The sequence below is a fragment of the Pangasianodon hypophthalmus genome, chromosome 11 (genome assembly GCF_027358585.1).
Source record: "Pangasianodon hypophthalmus isolate fPanHyp1 chromosome 11, fPanHyp1.pri, whole genome shotgun sequence".
NCBI classification, from domain to species: domain Eukaryota; kingdom Metazoa; phylum Chordata; class Actinopteri; order Siluriformes; family Pangasiidae; genus Pangasianodon; species Pangasianodon hypophthalmus.
The window spans coordinates 15867028-15888683 of record NC_069720.1 but is presented as its reverse complement, the minus strand read 5'-3'; the positions used below and the strand labels follow the sequence as shown (position 1 = coordinate 15888683).

The 21656-nt window shown below is 37.2% G+C and overlaps 1 protein-coding gene and 1 long non-coding RNA gene across 2 annotated transcripts in view; one reads left to right on the top strand and one right to left on the bottom strand.

Moving 5' to 3' along the window:
• Positions 1–429: 429 nt before the first annotated feature.
• The window catches only part of yjefn3 (YjeF N-terminal domain containing 3), a 34093-nt gene continuing 12866 nt past the window's right edge, over positions 430–21656 (bottom strand). The window contains exons 2-6 of the mRNA XM_026946813.3: positions 9043–9151; positions 3956–4066; positions 2322–2435; positions 2045–2195; positions 430–1259 (exon numbers count right to left, since the gene is read on the bottom strand). Of these exons, the coding sequence (XP_026802614.1) occupies positions 1063–1259; positions 2045–2195; positions 2322–2435; positions 3956–4066; positions 9043–9151 (682 nt within the window). The 3' untranslated portion in view covers positions 430–1062. The remainder of the gene's footprint in view (positions 1260–2044; positions 2196–2321; positions 2436–3955; positions 4067–9042; positions 9152–21656) is intronic.
• On the top strand, positions 4084–9032 carry LOC113546824 (uncharacterized). Its single transcript, XR_003404752.3, has 4 exons — positions 4084–6021; positions 6190–6421; positions 6573–6785; positions 7825–9032. It is a non-coding gene; the product is annotated as an uncharacterized LOC113546824 (long non-coding RNA).

Below are 21656 nucleotides of genomic sequence, written 5' to 3'. Positions count from 1 at the left end.
CGCTGTTACGTCAAATAAAATATGCTAATATAAACAACAGACTATAAAATACTGTATGTAAAAAATTGAAAACTTTTTGATAACCTCAGTGAACCTAATGCTAAATGTTTGTTGAAAGAGGAATATACGGATGTCCTAAAATTACCTTTGCCCCAAACTGTGTGTTTCTCCTTTGTGGGTAATTTATACTGGAACTGTTGTTAGGGAACAAACGGTCATTCTTGCACCCACGCCGTTTTCCTGACTTTGAGTAAATCTCTGAGCAAAGATAATATACTCTATGGTCTAAAACTTTTGCTTTTTTCCCAAAATTTTGGCTATATGACTGTAACATCCAGTTGTTACCATATTCAGTGGTGGCTAGGAGTGACCATTAATCTTAACTTTAGGAGGCTTGTGGCTTAGAAGCACGTGAAAACACATGGGAAGTTAACAGGTTCAAAGAGAATTTATTTGAATTCGGATCTAAACTGGTGTTAAATACAACCAATTCAAACTAAGAAACTATATACCAGTCCATTCACTGTTTAACCATATAAAGGTTTTGTGTTTTGGGCAACCTTGTGCTATTTAAAAAGTTTCTAATTAAAAAAATGAAAGAAAATGTATATATAATATAAATATAATGTAAAAATTCAGTTGCAGAAATACACTTTAACTGTATGTAGTACGTAGAATAATTTAATGCATTTGCCAGTTTTATTGTCTAATACTAAAGGATACTGAGGGGTTTTTTAACCATAAAATTTAATGAAGGGGTTTAATGAAGAGAAAAAGCTTTGACCAATTGTCAAAACAGTCAGAATATTTTCTATCATGTGAAATTGCATAAATATATGAACAAAAAAATACAGAATAGAATCTTCATTTTCAAGCAAACAAAAAATAGCTTAAGCTACACACTTTTACCTAAGCACATACCACATCATATCCAGCCACCACGACGGTCTCTGTGCACAAACTTCTAGACATTTTACCACAGTAACAACCTAAAAAATACAAAATGTCAATGTGTATATATAATTCGTACATATCCAAAATATGTTTTGTGTTGTGTCAGTGTTACAGTTCTATAAAACAGTCAGTGCCTGGAAATTCAGGCAGATTGAGTTCATATTTTTTCTGCATGTCATACGGAAGAAAACGTCCGGCTAGAAAGTGCTTCCCCGTGAAACTTGTGGCACACTTTTTGGGGACCGTCAGAGAGATGAGAACCTCTGGATTGATCCCATCTTTACTCGCTTCATCTACATCCCAGCCTTTGGAGTAAAAAATAGAATTTAGTTAGTAAATGTTTTAAAATGTTTCACATAAGGGGCCTCATTTATGAATCTTTTAGTAAATTGTGTGCAAATGTTTTCATGTATGGGTAACATTGATTTGCTTCATGTTGATAAATACCAATCAGTTGTAAATTTCCAAGCATGTTCACAGCACAGCATGTTTACAGTTAGCAATGCCCACAAAAAAAAGTTAAAGAATGCTGAAAACAAGAAAATGAAGAATAAATGATGAAAGAGTGCCTCCTAAACACATTCCAGTAATGCAGCTCAGCCACTGCATCATGTTGGCTACCACAGGCACATCCTATAAAAATAGGGGGGCCATTTCTTTTGTCCTGATTTATTCTTTTGTCCTGTCTTATTTGTCTTCGTTTTTAGATTTATTTCGTTCAGGTCATTTAATATGAAATGAGGGAGTTTCACAAAATTTTCACTAAATCTGTGCAATTGAAATAAATAAACAACTTGCATAATCTTTTTTATAAAATTTGCAGTAACTCATGGCAATTATATGAGGTTCACTTTAGTGAGTCTCCTTATATGTAAATTTATACAAACTTAGGAGCTCTTGCAGGATACAAACGTTCTTCCAGACCAACTGGATTTTCATGAATTTCTTATGTAAATGTTCCTGTGAACAATTTACAAATAAATTAATTTATATCCACATTGACAAATGAGGTCCAATTTTAAAATGGATTGTGTATAATGTTGAGAGAAGTGTTAGTGAGAAGATGTTAATGCGGTTAGTGAGAAGATACCTGAGGGCACGTCCACGCTCGCGATGGGGATCTTCACCTGTTTGAGGGTGACCAATATGCCAGAATAGGGCTCTCTTACATCTTTAAGGTCTATTTCTGGCCCCACGATAGCGTCAATCACCAGATTATAGGCATCGTTTATGAGCTGGACCTGCACAGCATGAGCAGACAAGGACAAATGAGGCTTAGGACTGAATGTTGACAGCTTTTCTCCCTCGGCTGCTAAAGGCAATTCGCTTTGTCACAATTTGTTACATGTGGTTTGAAAAACGCCTACCTCAGTCGGAAGATAAGAAAGGAAAGGAATGTCCATCTTCTCACACTGAATGGTAAAGTCCTGATGTAAGTTATCAGGTGAGCGTTTGGGATAAAAGATTGTGGGCTCATATTCCTAGAAGGACAGAAAGAGAACAATAGTGAGTTGATCAGGCAAAATGCAGCCATGAGAAGGTTCAAGGTTTTCAGTAGTACAGTGATCAGACTCCTCTGGGCTTCATTGGCTGCTTGGAGAAACTAGTGAAAAATGGAAAAGCAGACATATTTGTCCACACATGGAGCAAATGGTATACCTTGCATTTTCATAGGATTTAGTTCCAAATGGCTCAATATTATCATTACTGCACATGCTAGGAGAATTTCAGCCTGAGCTAATACAAACCAAAAGATCTCAGACACACAATATAGCTTAGTGTAAGTGTGTGCAAGTTCCTGTTATCATTTACATTACAGCAGCTTTAAACAATTGTGTCCACCAGCCTCATTTTTTTCTCTTTCTCTTAAAGCTAAAAAAATCCAGGTTGTCCTGTACCAAAAAATAAACTTCAAATCCCACTGTCCTGAAGACATTCCTATGGTGGAAGACTTAAAGTTACAGCTTTATCTCTGACAGTTATGAAGTGCTGACACTAGAGACTCTTTCAAAAAAAGCTAAATAAATGTCTCCTTACAGAAAACTTCACCTACAATAATTGCTCGGTTTTTATTCATTTATGTCCACCATAACGGCCCCTGTGTAAGCTGTTACTATAAAAACTACAGCATAAAGTGACTAAATTAATACATAACCAGTGATATGAATTACATGTTCAGAGCTGCTGTTATGTAAAACTAATCAACACCTTCTGACCAATCAGAATCAAACATTCTGGCACAGTGGAATTAATTTCTGCAATAGAGAGATAAGGCAAGAGGTCTCAGAAGAAAGAACAGACAATAAAGCCTAGGCTCACATCTTACATTCTGTAATAGGGTTTTTTATTACAGTCATAATGACAAATTCTACAAGTTATAGAAATTAATATATTTTCAGTGCTATAATATTATTCATGATACCTGCCTCAAAAGTTAACATGCAGCTATGTTCTTTCAGTATTTACCTGTTTAACTTTTTCTTTACTGCTAAATTAAAAAATACTAAATTTTATGCACTTTTTTGCTTGGCCTATTTTTTACCCTACACGTCTAGTCTATTCTTTAGTATGGTACCTGTACAATCCTCCTGTGACTCTAAAACAGCAGATAGGAATTGTGCAACTGCCTGAAATTAACTTTTCTTTCCTTTGGATAAGAGCACGTCAGTGTGCTTTATGCCTTCCAGGAATGCTGTAATGTAAGAATGACTGCTCTCTTGAGTCTCAAGCCAAACCACAGCCCTTCACTGATAGCAATACAATCACTTTAGCAGATTTTATCAATATTTCCAGTGGCTGAATACTGATATTCCATAAATTTGTCATCTCTAACACATATGGTGAAGTTATATAGGAGCATCGTATCCTGAAGTAGATTATCGTGTTTCATCCTTGTATCCTGTTTTTTTCTCTTGTAGAGGAATTCCAGGAGATTAAGGAATACTGGTGTAGAGAGACAGTATCTTCCAATATTCCACTTTTGGTTATTATTAATACTCACAAATATGCGCAGGTGTCGAGCACACACCAAGCCAATGGCACCATTTTGTTCTGGCCCACAAATAACCAAGACTGTAGGTTGTTTCTTGGTCAGAGAGCTTAGAGGATAGGCCTGCAGGGAGAAAAAAAGAGGGGGAGACAAAGAGATGAACCAATGAGACATCTCCATTTTGCTGACAAATAAGCCAAGTGCTTTATCACTGTCAGAAGTTCTATCAATAGCAGATGTGGGACAAAAGGGAGTGATGGTATCCATAGCTGAACCCATAACAAGCACCCCATAACAGTTGTAACTTGTGAAAAGCAATGTTGAGACAACACTGCAGGATGCAGACTTTAAATACCGCACTTTCCACTGGCCACCTAAACTGAGCCGAGCCTTCGGCGCTGTTCATATTTTCCTCACTGGCTCACAGCTGCCTCAGCTGAAACGTCACGCTGAAAATCTTGTGTCATATTTGCTGGAACCAAACAGGGTCTGCCATCTATTCATAACACACAAGCATCTGAGTGTGCCTCACACGAACAATAAACCAATTAAAGGAAAACTGTCTTTTTTTAAAACCTAATCTTTAACCACCACATTTATAGCATATGGGCAATTACCATGGACAAGAATTCTGACACATTTCCCTGTACTGCAGAAAGAAAGGAAAACGGGTTCCTCAAAACCCACCTATAATAGAAGTTTAGGAGCCTTTGTTGGGCAGTCAATAAATGATTGTTTGGAACACATTTTTGTAGAACTCCTTCATGCATTCTTCAAATATATTTGTACATTAAACTCTAAATTTGTATAAATGGCTCTTTCATGGATAGCACTACTTTTTCAGAGGGAAGAATTTGCTATTATGTGAGTAGGGGTGGACTAGTTAGTAATCCACTAGCAAGACTAGCAGATTTCATGTCCTGGCTATTAGGTTTAATTCATATTTACTCAACATGTAGGTTTAACACCTAGAAAAAACAACTCCTTATTGACTTATTTTGTATGTAGATATGCATCTTAATGCACTTCATAGTGGCACGTGCTTCTGAATCCCACCACCTGCTGCAGCACACACAGTGGCCTGAAGAGCATTCTGGATGTCGGTAGAAGGGTTTTTTCCCTCCTTCCCCCTGCCGATTTTCTCCCTTGGCCAGTTCCCACCCACCAGTCAGGTATCCCGTATCATAAGACAGCTCTGGGGTTGTATCAACTATCACGTGCTTCCTGTGATGCGTGTGAAGCCAGCCAACCACATCTTTTCAAACAGCCGCTCATGCAGTGTCACGGGATGGGATAAAACGGTAACACTTTACAGTACATGAATAATCATGCACTAATACCTGAATTAATACTTATTTAAATTTGAACCACCTTTTAAGCCTAAACTGTTTCTGACAAGAACCAAAACATGGGACTGGGCAGCACACTGGAGCTTTTACCTGCCTAGTGAGCTAGATAATTACAATAAAATATGGTTTCTCCCCCGTATATGTAACAGCTGCCCTTAGATATCTATAATCAGTGAGTTTTAAGTGAGTCAACTGGATATCAGTTCTTTTTTCAGTACAAAAAATGTATCTTCCATTCTTCTGCACTTATACTACAGATGTGGTACATAGATATTAGCTTATAAATATTTGGTATATTCATTTGAAGATCTAAATACATTAGTTATTAGGTTTTTGTTCATTAAGGAATTTTTCAGCTGATCACCTTTGGGTATGACTCACAGCATGTGAAGCGCCATTTCCAATCCTGCATTTTAATGTGGGTGTAGATGCTCATTTCCAAGTAGATGCAGAACCATGGCAGTAATGAAGCTAATGGCACTTGGGAACAGCATAATCACCTGAACTAAATGTCCCATTAGGACTAATCAGCTGGTATAAATGTTCCATTGGCAGATGTCTGCTACTCAGTGCTAAAAACAGCTAGCTCATTGGAGAGATAGCTTTAATTTTGCAGTATGTTTTCTCACTGGTTCTTCTGAAGGTCCTCACTCCTGATATGAACAGTCTATCTACAGCCCTGTGGTGGATGTGTTTCTGTAATGGAGTACAAAACTCAGTGGTCCATGGGTGTGTATATTTAAAACAGTCTTTCACTGGCTCTGCTGCAAAGCAAAAGGAGCAAAACGTTTGGTGTCCTTGGACCAAAAGCCAGCAGCTGTGTTTTCCAGTTCTGCTGATGGACTGGGATAAACACTGGGATCTCATAATACTTTCTTTTTGATCTTCTTTCTACAGGAGCACTCAGTTAGTTGCCTATTTCTCCACATGCACTAATATGACAACATGTAAAAACCTGATGTTCTTGCCTGGCTGATCTGAGTACTGAGAAACGATCTTGCACAGTGAAAACACACACAGTGTTCCATCAGTCTGAGTGATGAAAACAATATCCTGATACTGGGAATGAGATTTGACCTCAGACACCAGACTTGGAAAACTTCAGAACATAAAGTGCTTATTCCTAAGGGTAAGGGGAAAAGGGGTGTAGGTTAGGTGGGGGATGGTTGAAGTTTGCTTTGGATGCTTGCTCTCTGGGTGAATAGCTGGGTTATGAAATCAGAGCAGTAAAAACCAACTACTGCACTTTTCTTTGAATAACATTATTGATGTCATTCCAGGTTCTGAGCTTCTGACCAGCATGTTTTTCTAGGTCATGATTTATGGAGGCCAGTGAGGGGTTTTGTTGATGCTAATTGTGACAGGGATCTTGTGGTCGGAACCCTCAGAGGAAGCAAAAAGGAGCAGCAAGTAAAACTTCTGACTGGGGGAAGAAAATTTACCCACAGTTAACATCCATCAGGAAACAATCACAGGATTCATATTGCTCTCAGGTAAGTCATGAGGAGCCTGACTCAATCCAGATGGAGCTACAGGATGTACGGAACAGTCTGTTTGGGCCAAACTGAAATAATTCTGTCTACCTCCTGTCTGGTCACACTTAAGACCTTATGACCTGCTGACTGTAGTCTAGCTGCTGACCACTTATAAGGAAAAAAAATCTTAAAGGAGATCTCCTTATTGTCTTACCTTATTAACTCACTGGCCACTTTAATTGGAACACGAGACAGTTGAAGATTGGAAAAACATCACCTGGTCTTTTTCCAATCTTCAACTGTCCAGTTTCAGTACATTTGTGCTTCAAATTCCTGTTCTTGGCTGACGTGAGTGGAATTTGATGTGGTCTACTGCTGTTGTAGCTCATCCACCTCAAATTTCAGCATGTTGTATGTTGGGAGTTCTGCTCACCACAGTTGTAAAGAGTGATTGAGTTACTGTAGCCGTCCTGTTAGCTCGAACCAGTCTGGCCATTCTCCTCTGACTTCTCTCATCAACAACGTGTCTCTGCTGGATGTTTTTGTTTTTTGCACCGTAAAAATCCCAGGAGATAAGCAGTTTCTGAAATACTCAATCCAAACTCCAACTGTATCTGCATGATGGAGTTGCTCTGATTCCACTTGATTAGCTGATTGGATAATTGCATGAATGTGCAGGTGTACACTTGGTGCCAAGTATTCTATATTCCAATTATTATTTTAGTTGTAGGTGCAGTAAAATGTGAGCCTGCTACATATGTTTTGTCCAGATTCAATTTGTTTTTTTTTTTATGTGAGCAAGATTTAATCCAGTAATGTTATACTAATATGTTAATACATTTTGTGAAGCATTTTACTCCATTTTACTCAAATATCAGTTTTCTTTATATTTCTGTGCAGCTCTTCAGCCTACACATAAAAAATATCTCAGTAAACAAACTAGTGAACAGTAAACAGAATTTTTTTGTGTTCTTCTCTGTTTGAATCCTTTAATGTCAGAAAATTTTCATGTCTGTTTTTTTTGTTGTTTGTTTATTTCTATTCTATTTTTCCTAAGGAATTTTAGGAGAACCAGTTGACAGTTGATATATAATGCAGCACAAGTGAGAATCCTGATTAAATCCCCTGAGATACCAAAAAGAAACAAAGCAAAGAAATGTTTAAGCAAAGAAATGTTCTCCTGGGCGAGGAGACTCTCTCAACAACACTGCCATTCTCTGTAGGAGTATTAAAAGTGGACCCTGGAGCTGTTGAGTCTGACGAGTTGCGAGTTCTTTCCATGCCTGCTTGCCTGTTTGGCCAGACCATGGCACTCTTTTGGGAGCAGGTTTTAAGCCATCGTGTGGAGATGATGAAAACAGAAATGGCTGAGGCAGAGGAAGAAAACCATGTAGGTGTGTGGTCTGTAAGATATATGACCTTTGAAGCAATAGAGCGCAGACAGAAGGTCGCTGTTCAAGCATCAGAGTGGGTCACAGTTGAGTTCACTACATGCTTTAAGTAAATGGAGGGTTCTTCATCGTCATGCTACTTCCAATGCTTACTTCACTTACTGCCATTGCTGTTGGAAATATAAAGGTTTCTGCACTGTTATGGCTCTGTGAATAACCACTCTTCACTATGGCATAAAGACAAATCTTTTTTCTGCAGTACCAAGAACATGCCATTTTAATCTATCAAAAAAAAATGTTGAATAATACTGTTTGTTTTTTAATGCTAAGAAACTTCTAAAAATGACCCAGAGACACCTTTTCACCTTTACCCTCATAAAAATGTCAGGGTCTTTCAATGTTTTCCTGCTGTCTTGACCCCCAAATATGGTTACGCTATGGTATTAGCTACATTTTCACAAAAAGGCAAGAGGTTGCACATGAAGTTCAGAATGACCCTGAGTCTGAAGAGACTATTGTTGACCTCATGAAGTACTTCATGAATTATTGATGTATCAGGATGGTAAGTTCATCTGGACTTGCATTTACAGACCTTGCATTCTGTGATGGTACATTTTGTGACTGGCTACTTAACTACTAAAGAACAGCTTGTATGTGTCACAGTTTGACACAACTGCATCTCAGGTTGCATTGTCATGTTTTCAGCAAATCCTGCCAAAATGTAATATTATACCTCTTGAAAAATAGATAAATGTTTAGTAAAATATTTAGTCAGAGTCCACCATCCAAGATGCAGGAATACTTTAGATGTTTCAACTAGGATCCACTATTAACAGTTTGCTTTAGACTGTGTGCGCATATGTCTTTTTCTACAATGTTGATACCTTGGTGATGGCGACGGCACAGGCATGACCCCAGATCTCAATCAGCTGCTGTTGTCCAAAACGATAGTCTGTGAGGAGCTCTGTTTCAATGGCAGCCATCTCTGTTTTACTGGAGGGAGAGAGAGAGAGAGAGATGGAGGGACAGGGAGAGAGAGGAAACAAAGATACAGAGAGACAAAGAGAGGAGGACAGAGAAAGAGAGAGAGAGAGAGAAACAGATTTGAGTGAAAGAGAAGGAGAGAGAGGGGGAAACAAAGAAATATAGAGAGATAGACAGAGAGAGAGAGAGAGAAAAAATACTGTAAATAGAAATGTTTTTATTCATCAAATTGAAAGACAATAATGTGTAAAATGTCAGGCATATTGCATGATGGCATGACTGAAGTGCTTCCAATGTACTGATACAGCCAGAATGTGAATTTATTCTAAAGACAGGAACTGATTAGCCTGAGATCCTGCAACTGAGAGGCTTTGACAAAGAGATTAATACCAGAATGGAGATTGTGACACCAAACTATAACTATGCAAGTCAGATAAACAATACAAGTCACTCTCTTTGACAAAAAAGAGAGAGAGAGAGAGAGCTGTTTACTCCATTAAAGACCCCTGCTGGAAGGTTTCAGTAATACTGACAATCCTATTCAGAACTCACATACACACGAGTGACTACTGACCCCAGTTCATCAGTTCTGGATTTTTAATTTTGCCCAGTTAAAGCACTACAACTTCATTTGTCAGTTTCTGTCCTCCAACAGTGTAACACTGCAGAAAATCATTCTTGTCCTCTTTATTTGGTAGTCTGAGTTACATTTTTGCAGTTTCCAAGACAACGGGTTCAGTGAGTTACTTATTTTAAATTTAGCCACGGTCAGCAGCAATAAGAACCGAGCAAAGACTATATATAAAGGGGACTGCTGAGCTGCTATTGAGCTGATGATATATATATATTTTTTTACCATGTCGTTAATGACTTCATTCATATTGCCCTCTCTCTCTCTCTCTCTCTCTCTCTCTCTCAATACTGATTGAGTGGTTTGTTTACAACCTGATTGTATGAATCTGCAGTCTCAAATGGACCCGGCAATAATTAGAGCCAATTAACTCTATATTTTTCCACTGTGAACAAGCACAGTGATAATATCACAGTCCTTCCTTTATATCGGAAAGACAGAAGATAACTAATTCCATGGATTCATATTCTGTATCCCAGTTTATTAGTTAATATGTTGTAATGACTAAAGAGAGTATTTCCGAGAAGTAGGCATTCCAGATTTCTTGCCATCAGAGCAAGAATTAACCACAACAAGAATAAAAAAAATACATAATATAACATTCAGTCCTATAGCAGTATCGTTGGCACCCCTACTATAAAGCACACTATCATATTTACTGTAGGTTGTGATCACTGAAATGCTAAAGGTCAGCTAGCATTTATTTGAATCAGTTAGCTGCTTTGATCATTGTGCTAGCCCACTGCATGAGGACATTTGAGCCTCGTGACATTTGCAGTCTTGTGGGTGGTTGCTTCCTGGCTTACTGTGATACAGTGATATTTGCAAAGTTCAACACAGTACAGTGTTTTTTTTTTTTGTATATTTACCCTGATATTTATACTTTTATGATATTTGGCCTCCAAATATTAAAACATTTTTTAATGTTTTAAAACAATTTAAAACATTAAAAAATATATATGAAAAATGACAAAAGAAAATGATGCATTTTCTTTTTGGCATGCTTATACAGCCACCTACAAAGACTTACATGAAATGATCACTTAAACTAGCAGTGATATGTACAGTCCCCTCTGAAAGTATTGGAACAGCAAGGCCAATCACTGAAAGCATTTGGGCTTAAGATCAAAAGATGAATATCAGAAGATAGAACAGAAATTCAGCTTTCATATCCTGATATTTACATCTAGATGTGTTAAACAATGTAGGCTTCCTCTGATGCATGGGGGCTTACCATTGGTGGCAGACCACCCAATTTTTAGGTGTGCAAAAGTATAGGAACAGATAGTCTCTTGATGTTAATGCGACAAAAATGTAGTTTATCATGTTAGAGAAAAACCCAAAAGCTTAAAACATGGCTTAAAACATACTGACACTGGAGAATCTTTCCAAAAATGTTAAATATCCCCTTGGAGAAAACATATCAGTGATTATATATTTTTCTTTGTTAAATAGCAACATGTTTTCAAACAACATGTTATTAGCCTTAGATTAAGTAGTTTACATGTTTTCTGTGTCCCTGTGAAATAGCTGTTTCGATAGAAATAATATATTAAAGAACAGCACTGTTTTCAGAGCTGCTGGTATAGAAAAAAACACCTTCTGACCAATCAGCTGCATGAATGCAACAGAGCTAAGGTATAAATAAAATTTGCAATATCTATTTTATGGTAATAGTCTGCATCATGTTTTTCCTCTCTGAATATATATAATAGTAACATTTATGATTATATGATCAGTACACACAATGCACACTTTCCAGCATTTCCACCCATTTTTTAAAAGAAAAAAAGTATTATTACTTCCCCAGACTCAATTGTGACAGCAATAAAACTGAACTCTTTCATGTGACAAGAAAAACACAACTAACCCAATACTGTGGTATATTGACCAAGCCGCACTGACCAAATCTCAACACCAGGGGGAGTCACAACTCAGACCGACCCAATATCAGCTCAAATAAGCCACAGACTTTCAAAAATCTGTTAGAAAATTACTTCAGAGCTAGCTTTGTATGTTCTTCTCTATCTGTGTAAACACTTTTCTTTTCTTTTCTCTGACTCTGCTGTATATAGTTTTTTTTTCCACTTTTCTCCACCCTGAAACACACTAAATATGTTTATATTGAAATATTTGTATTTTGCTTAGCAATTCTGATGCTAATTTGTTGGTTGGTGTGCTTTTATTATTCCTGTGAGAAGATGTGTGCCACTCTGACATTTCAGGGGGGACTTTTCTAGGGCACTTACAATGGTGTTTAATATAAGTAAGAGATAACCCTCATGTTTCACTGTTAGCTCCTAAAAACAAAAGAGGAAGTCCATCTTTTCACCATGATTTTCCAACAATAAGGAACATTATATTAATGAGAAATCCAGTGTAGAAGTAATGGAGTAAAAAAACTGTTGGCATCAAAGATGCAATACAGTTGCACAGAGTTACAGCAGAGACATGGCTTGGCTAGTTAGCAATCTACAACGTTACCATCATGATGATGGTGACAGTGATATTGGTATGAAAACTGAAGCTTCGGAAGCTGATCTGTTTGAGCAGAGTGTACAGATGAGGAGGTAAGTGAGCCAGACAGACTAAAGTACTAAAGCGCTGCTGCATCGCTCTCTTTAGGTAAAGACAAAGCAAGCACTAATTCCAACTGGCACCACTATGAGCAGGTAGCCGAAACAGTTAGCCAAAGTGAAAATAGACAAATGTCAATGAAACAAGTTTAAACCAAAAAAGTCACCTCAGAATTTCATTACAAAATGAATCTTGGATGCCACTGTAGATCACATGTTAACTATTAAGATAAATATGCAAGTCGTTCAGTGTGGATTTTTCCATTAAGAGCAACAGTATCAAGCGCAAGTTTCCCAGAAGTCCTCCCATATTTGCCCCGGGAACCCTTTCATGCCCCATGCAGACCATACAGATTTGATGTAATCACATGTATGAGGTTGATTACGTCCAATGTGCAGTCAGCACGCCTGCTGAACCCCCACCGGAGCAGCATCAATAACACATGCACTCACACCAACCCCCTAAGGTGAAGCTCCACATGACTTCAAAACAGGTCTCATCCCACAGGAGCACAATATCAGGGTCAAAAGGGCTTGAAAACATGGATGAAAGACAGTAATTGTGCCTTCACTTACTGAGTCATCAGGAAGGAGTACTTGAGCCTGGCCCATTTTACAACAAGAGAGAAAATACATGAGGCTTACGTTTTTTTAGAACTCGTTTTTCTTCCCTTTGGTTGCATCACTGGTGTAATCCTGGGATAGAGAGTTAAATCACAGCCTCTTCAGCATGCAGCATACTCGGATTTCATAGCCCTCACCTCCAGCACACTCAAGCACCTCTACTGCTGTGAGTGTATGAAAATAAGGCACAAATTACATGACCACCAAACAGCACAGGATGAGATATTTGAGGACACTGCGAAAGACAATGTTACCTCACTCACACTACACTGAATCTCCAGTCACAATTAGGTGTTAATATAGTAAAAAAAAAAAAAAAATTGCCCCATGTAAGTGTTATGGTTAGATATGCAGTTTTGCAGATGTAAGCTTGTTACTTATTATCTACATTAACCTTTTAACAGTGATGGGAATTCCAGCTTTCTTCAGTGAGTCGGTGAATGATTTGATCAATTCATCGATAAGAGTTGACTCTTTCAGCTTGTTGATTGTTCTTCTTATTTATGTCTAATTATGTCTGAAACTGCTTCATGAAATTGTATTCTACCTTCGAATTATCCAAATGCATCGTATGATGTCTATTTAAATGAATAGTAAAATGAGCAACAGTGCAGTGAATCATCCCGTTCATTCTGATTCATGTACACAGCTGAGAATTAAACACACACCACATCATACACACAGTTAAGGTGTTGAAAAGAGGTGGAAGAATTTTGATTAAATTACACTACATGAGTACACATCTACAAAAAAAAGCTCTTACCTAAAAAAAAGTTGACTCTTTCATGAACGACACATCACTATCTTGTACCTTCCTCAACAAAGGAAGCACACTTAAAGGCACCAAACATGTCTTGAGTACATTTAGGGGTAGAAAGGGAAAGAAGAAAGACAGCATGTAAACTGTAAGGCAGTGAGGCTCTTTCTAATTTGCCAGGGATGCTCACTAATACATTACCTAATAAATTTTTTTTCTGAATCAGATCAATCGTGAACACTGGATTTCCATGAGCGAAATATTCTCTCAATAGTGAGTTGCTTTAGAAAAAAGCATCTGCTAAATGAATACATGTTAGTATTATCAGAGTAAGTGGAAATGGTTGGCTGTTTCTGTGAAGAAAAGCGATGAATAGAGTAAGTGGAGGTAGAGTGGAAATCGAGCAGCAGCCTTAGTGCAGAATAAATGCCCAAAGTGAGAGCAAACGTGAAGAGTAGATTAATTGCCTGGATGCCTCGATCCATTACAGAGTGGTTCGTGTTACAGAGCATAAGAAATAATAGCACCCATCTATAACTCCTTGCTCAGAAATGATTGGAAAGAGCTTCCAGAGATCAGGATGGTTTGGTGAATTATACAGAAACATATACAGCCCGCATATCATTTTATTCACATTTAACTATCAGGTTTCCTTTGTAACATTGTCAGGTACACAGTTACCTCTATATATCTCGGATATCTTGAATTTAATAAATGTATATAGAGTAACTGATTAAGGCCAGTACAAATCAATTTAATAATTTGTTAAATGTAAGCATAACCACCATCTAAACTTTTGAATCGTTTACTTTCACAATCAGAAGCATATACAAATTAATATTTGAAGCAGAATCAGGCAGGTCTTGAATTGTGTTTTCTTGTCTTAATAATAACATTTGATGAACATTTTCCTGAGAAACTGCAAAGTGCAAAGTTCTCAGTCCTGAAGACTTTCCTCAGAAAAAAAAAGTTACAGCTTTACCACTGACTGTTACAAAACACTGACACTGGAGACTCCTTCCTAAAATGTTAAATAAACAGCTTCTCAGAGAGAACTTCACCATTTCATCAAGTACACACTTTTACAAATCTGCTTATATGGAGCTTCTGCCATACAAGTCCCTGTGTACATTGTTACTATAGAAATGACAGCTTATTAAAACTAGTGCATTAATATAAACCTCACAGTCAGAGCTACTGTGAGAGCTGCTGTTATAGAAAATGAACTGAGAATTCGACAGTGCTGTGGTATAGGCCAAAATAACAGTAAGTAAATATTTTACTTGACAGGATATGAATATGGTTTGATTTGGTTTAGTAAGTGACAAACCAAGCAAGAGTATCAAGCATGAAGATGATATGTAGTACCTCACATAATACCTCTCATACTCTGAAAACCTAGCAATGAAGCAATGAACATTCACTCATACCCTTATTCCCTTTGTATAAAATTGAAATGAAATCTGAAGTCATTACAAAATTCAGCCATATGTGAGTTGACCTATTTTACACAGAATTGAAAAGTTGAGAAATATCAGAACTTTCTGTAGCATTGCATGAAAATCATCATGTGTCCAGATTATATCAAATTGATTTACAGCACTGAGAAACCCAGCTCAGAGAACACAGAGAACTTGGCGTACTTTTCCAGTGATGCTCTCTGGATGCCATTTGAGGACACGGCATCCTTTGGCCATCACTCTGGAGATGCCAGGAAGTGATAGTGATAGAAGTGATAGTGAGCATGAGGAGGGATGGACAGGAGTGCTAATTAGTTCCCAGAGATATCTGACTGAGTCAGAGATTCATGCCAGAGCTGATTTAATAGCATTTGCGGTGAAGGCTAGCAAGCCAGTTTTAGAGTGAGCTGACACTCAGGACCTGGAACTGCAGCACTCCTGGCAGGGACAACCTGAGCTTGGGTGACATGTGTTTAGATTAGGAATTAAGTATGTATTGAATGTGTTTCACTTATTTTAACATTTTCCCTTTTTTGACATTAATTGCTTGGGATATTTTAAGTCTGACATTAGTTCTTATTTCAGATTTCAGGTTGCGCAACTCTCCTTGACATGAAGTGTTCCATGTGCTCTGACAGGTATTGAAAAAAAAAAATAGATGGCTTCATTCCAAACTGTTTCCGAGTCCTGTACTTTTTCCATTTCATTCAACCTCTTGACCTTTATCTTAAACTCATCACCCTTAATATCAGATTTCCTTAATGTCACAGGTGCTCTGACTTAAGTCTCCAAATCTTATTTCGAAAACTGAGTCAAGAGATAAACCATGCAATTCAGGTGGATCAAACATCCGAAAAATAAGAGAACAATAAACATATGACCAAATCAAAGATTTACTTCAAGCTGGAAGACACAGAAGTGCAGGCACTGTGGCTCAGCTGTCTACTGATGAATGATTAATCCTGAGAGTTGGACATCATGAGGCTTCATTAGAGGGTTGTAGAGTGTTGGGGGGCAACTGGGTCCACCCACTGCACCTGTAAATGTCATCAGGCAGTGTCCCAGCTGGCTCTCTTGCCAGACAATGACTTTCAACTGGACAGATGAGCACAGTAAACAACAGCAAGCCACATTAGGGCTTAAATCATTTTTCTCCCTTGATAGTGAGTAGAGATCTATACAAGGGCCATTTTTCAGGCTCAGGACAGGGAAAATCAATGATCACACCATGAAGATCGTTCTGACAAGTCCCCGTGGATCTTGCTGACCCTGAAAAGCCATCTCAGTCACACCTCACAACAGGTTTGCTAACTCAATTTGGAAATTCATTAGGTTGGCCAGGGCAGATGCTGATAAAGCAGCCTTTATTCTGTCTCTGTTGCCAGGAACAACAATACATCAACGTGTAGTTTCAAAGAAATGCTCTGTGCTCTTGCTGGATAGATCTCTCCAGACCCTGCTCTGGGCTGACTGCCCACCTGCTTTCATGACAGTGGGGTTAGCAGTAGATGAACTGTGCTTGACTCTGGAGAGGGGCTTCAGAAGGACTTCATCTAGACCTCAAACTCCATGGGCCCAGTCATATCCAAAAGCTATAAAATATGAGCTGCTTTCTCGTATACTAAAAAAGTTCCACAGGGGGCTGTCCAATTGTTAGACAGTCCATTGATTTTCAACAGACCAGACAGTGGACTAGGTTTAAATGTGTCTGCAGTAGTCACGGCACGCCAGCAACAGGAAAGCGTGGCCATGAAATGCGATTAACAGCCTTATTTTATGGGCTAGGCTCACTTCAATGAGACTGCATTACACAGTAATTTGGGACACAACCTTCCAATTGCCCTGCACTCTGTAATTAAATCCTGGCTAATGCTTGGACCCAAAAGACTACAGCCATAACACAGTGAAGAGTGGAGATCGAGGAGTCCATGGTGGAAAACAGAGGAAACCATAGTAACGGACAGCAAATCAGCAGCGATGCACACATTGTCTGCAGAGAGACAGATAAAAATAGAAGGGAGGAAAGGTACAGGTCCATCAGGTCCAGTTAAATACTCCAGGTCAAAGCAAGAAATTCAGGAAGGGAATATTTTTGAGTGTAGACAATGGCTTCTTGGATTAAAAACCATGTGTGTTTGTGGACAACAGAACGGTTTTGTTGAGCATGTAATTATTTCAGCATGTTCCAGCGCAAATCAAATGGAATTCATAATTGTGCATTTTAGTATCCAGAAAACAGAATGCAGATAATAGCAGATATTTGGAACTACACGGTCCAAAAAAATGGTCCAAAAAGTCTGAATTCACTACCAAGAACTGTTTTTAATTCATAGGGGGTTGCAAAAGTAAGAAATAAAACACGACAGGGCATGCTGTTACAGGAAAATAATCAACAGTGGGGCGGTGTTTTTTAGCATTATTTTCTTATAACAGTATGTCTTCAAGTGTCTTTATTTAATAAAGAGTGATGTACAATTTATCTATTTTCAGTTGTAAAACATCCGCAAAACAAGTTAGTTCCTGTTATCACTTACATTATAGCAGCTATAAACAATCATTCCCTCACCAGCCTCACAGTTTTCCTCTATCTTGAAATGAATAAGACAAAACATTTAGCTTGTTATGTTACTGAGACAAAGACTTCCTGAAGACTTTCCCATATCTGAAAATGTAAAGTTGAAGCTTTACCCCTGACTGCTACAAAGCACTGACACTGGAGACTCCTTCCAAAAATTCTAAATAATTGTCTCATCACAGAAAACTTCATCATATTAATAATTACACTGTGTATGTGGAGCTTCTGCTATAAATATCCCTGTGTAAGTAGTGTAGAAGTGATTAATGTATTAGAACGTGTGCTTAATATAAACCTTACAGACAGAACGACTGTCAGAGCTGCTGTTACAGAAAATTATTCAACACCTTATGACTAATCAGAATTGAGAATGCTTTAACATAATAAACATTAATTTATAAATAGAAAGTGTGAATATAATTAGTGAATACGTCATTTATTTGGCAACATTAACTGCAAAGTGCTTTATGGTCTCCCTTTAATAATTCCTCTTTCTGAAAATTTGCAGGTTAATTAGGGAAAAGTAAAATTATTACAATTCTCTAACTGGGTTGTCGATTCACTGTCCCAAAATAATATGATGAGATCGCAGAGATCAATTATATTACAGAGAAAACTTGAGAGCACTTGGTAGTTATGTCAGAATAATAATAATAATAATAATAATAATAATAATAATAATTACAAAGACTGTCAAACTTAATTAAAAAAATAAATAAATAAACTAAATAAGAAAGGTATTGATGACATACAAAAAAAAAATGAAGTAAACATGACATTCAGGTAGATGTTAATTTCGTACTGTAGTCATATACTTTTCCAGAAATAGAAAAGATCAGAATATGAGAACATGAATTAAAGCACAAATAAGCTGCCAAATGGCTGCTGTACTCATTACTTATACTCAGGCATATTAGCTTTGAATTAATGTCTAATACGTGATATCATTATACATGCACATCATTTATTTAAATTTTCTATATTCTTTAGCCAATATTGGTTAATAACTCAAATTGAAAAATTACAGAATTGTCCACAAACAGGATATACAAATATATTCCTATTACACGCAGCTAAGAAAAAAAAAATCTCAGCTACAAATAATATGTTCTTCATAATACCCAGATAAAATGTTGTATTCGTTTTAGAGTATATACTCAGGCTTTCATGCTATTTGCATCAAACAAAATATCACCTTAAAGATCCTCTAGTGAAAATTATAAAGCAACATCCACAATCTTTGTATTCAAGCAGTAAATGATGGTGCACTGTTAAAGACAGTGAAGATTAAGTGTAAGCATTTAAAAAACTCATTAGGACACCTTTGAAAGTCCTAGATTAATGAGACAGCTTGCATGAGGTGAATAAACTGGTAAATCTCAGCTGCCAAGAAAAGACAGGAAAAGTATTATACCATGCAGGAACAATAATGGTGGATTGATGGTATAACTTATGACCTTTTGTGCATCTGTATGTTGCTTAAGTGGCTTTTTGGATAATAATTCTCAAATATCTACCATAATGAGCTAAGACAATATTTCATTATGACTTAAATCTCCTCTCGGTGCATAATGCATAATATAATGAATGTATGTGTCGCCAAGTTGGGTTTTTCATAGTTGAATTAATGTAATACATTGTGCTGCTATCAGTACTGTTATAGATCATACTGTTACTGGAGCCAGGAAATGGTTTCTAATTTATTCTCTGATTAAACAGCCACAACAGAAATGAGAAAGAAGTCTTATCATGTCTGACAATAACAGATGTACAGAGGCAGCAAAATTGTTCCCTGATGCCAAAGCCTGAATTATCAAAGAGAACATTTTGGGATCTGGAAAGGCCTGGAGCTTCTGTCACTATTTCTTTTGTTCTTTTTTCAGTTCATTGCTCTTTTTGCCCAAAAAGGCCCAGAAGAGAGAACAACATGGCTGGAAATCCACTCTACACCTACAGAGTCCGTAAAACACTGGGATTAACATAAACTATTTATATTTATATCTGCTCAATTATTCACTTAAACAGTACTCTCTAGCATGCATAAGCAGACTTCACCAAGTGTCATTAGAGCTACAATGGGCATCATGTGTTGTGGTCAAATGAGTCCAAAAATCAAACTTTTTGGTCAGCATGTTTGGCAACAAAAGGACTGCTTACAAGGAAAAGCACCTGATTCCCTACTGTAAAATATGGCAGCAAGTCATCAAAGCTTTGGAGCCATTTTGTGGTAGGTGGTTCAGGGGGCCTTATGAAGATTGATGGCATCATGAATTTTGCTAAGTGCCAGGATATTTCAGGCTAAAACCTGGCTGCATCTGCCACAAAGTTACAAGTTGGCCATAGACATTTTGATAAAATAAAGAAAGCAAATATACATGTATGTTAATAATGTTATACAGTCATTTTAGTCTCATTAAACACTAAACGAGGGAAGTCCACATGCACAAACGTAAAATTTTCAATTTTCAAATCAAAGGAAATGTTCTGAAATGTTCATGGGAGTCTGTCCAAGATCCCTGTACAAGTGTCTCCAACTTGTAATATCAGAAAATGAAAGCTGAAATTCTGATCTATGGTCTCGTATTCATCTCAAATGTTTTCAGTGTATAGTAAAAACCAAAAAGTAAAAACAAAAGACGACCATTCCATTGCAGTTTCAATACTTTTGGAGGGGACTGTATTAGTTTTTTACACATTCTCAATAAATGTGAGGAGCAGTGTACGTAATAATAATAATAATAACAATAATTATTATTATTATTATTATTATTATTATTATTATTATTATTATTATTATAAAAAGACATGGTTACTGGTACCCAAAAATATCAGTTTTCCCATTTTTGTAATGTTTGTAAAGATCTGAATCTGATTAAAGAAGAATAGCATGATTATGTCTATTTAGTTAGTAGTGTCTTGTTTTATTTTAATAGTAGGAGTGATGTATTAGCTGTGCTCAAAGGTCTGACAGTAGTTTGGCTGCAAGATTTATGTTGATGTGCTCATTTTAATATGTTATGTTTAAAAGCAACAATTTACACAGATACTTGTATGGCAGACACTCCACATAAATGGGTGAAATGTGTATGATCATCGATATGGTGAAGCTTTCTGTGAGGAGATGCTTATTTAGCATGTTTGGAAGGAGTCTCCAGGACGAAGGGCTTTATGGTTTCTCTGTAACATGACAAGCTGCAAGTAATACTCATTACTTCTTCAATTAATATAAAAAAAATCATAATGAGGTATAAGACAAATAAAGCAATTTGGAATGTGATGGTTTAATAAATGGTTTAGGTAACAGTAACTCTGCTTTGCATCAGCATGCCCCATCACGTTTTATTCCTTACTTATGACAAGTTGCTGAAAGATGGATAAACACCATATTGAGTTAACCAAGTAGCACTTGCAGCTCTTTCTACACATCCTACTAATTTAGGGTTCCAATATTAATTGGAAATTGTATTTGTTGATGTACAAAAGAGCTGCCAAAATGACTAGAGTTTCATTTTAGATGTGACAGTAGCTTCTGGCATCATGCCAGTAAAGGGGTCCTAATGAGGCTGAAAAATCAGAATAAATTAATCTGTAATAACACCAAGACATTCTGGAGAATTTCCTCCCCAGAGATGTGCAGTACATGTCAGTAATAAGTCTTTCATACGTTGTTAAGAAAACGGGAAGGGCATGATATCAGACATGATATCCACACAAGATTCAGACAACTGAATCTCGATTATCAGGAACAAAAAGGCCAGATTTCAGTTTGCTCCAAAGTATTAAAAGCCTGTAGCATACTAGGATAAAGTGATACACGAACGCTTAACCTGTAACAGAATGATGGACAGAGCAAAATGTGCAGCATAAAAGGCTCATGATTGCAAGCATACC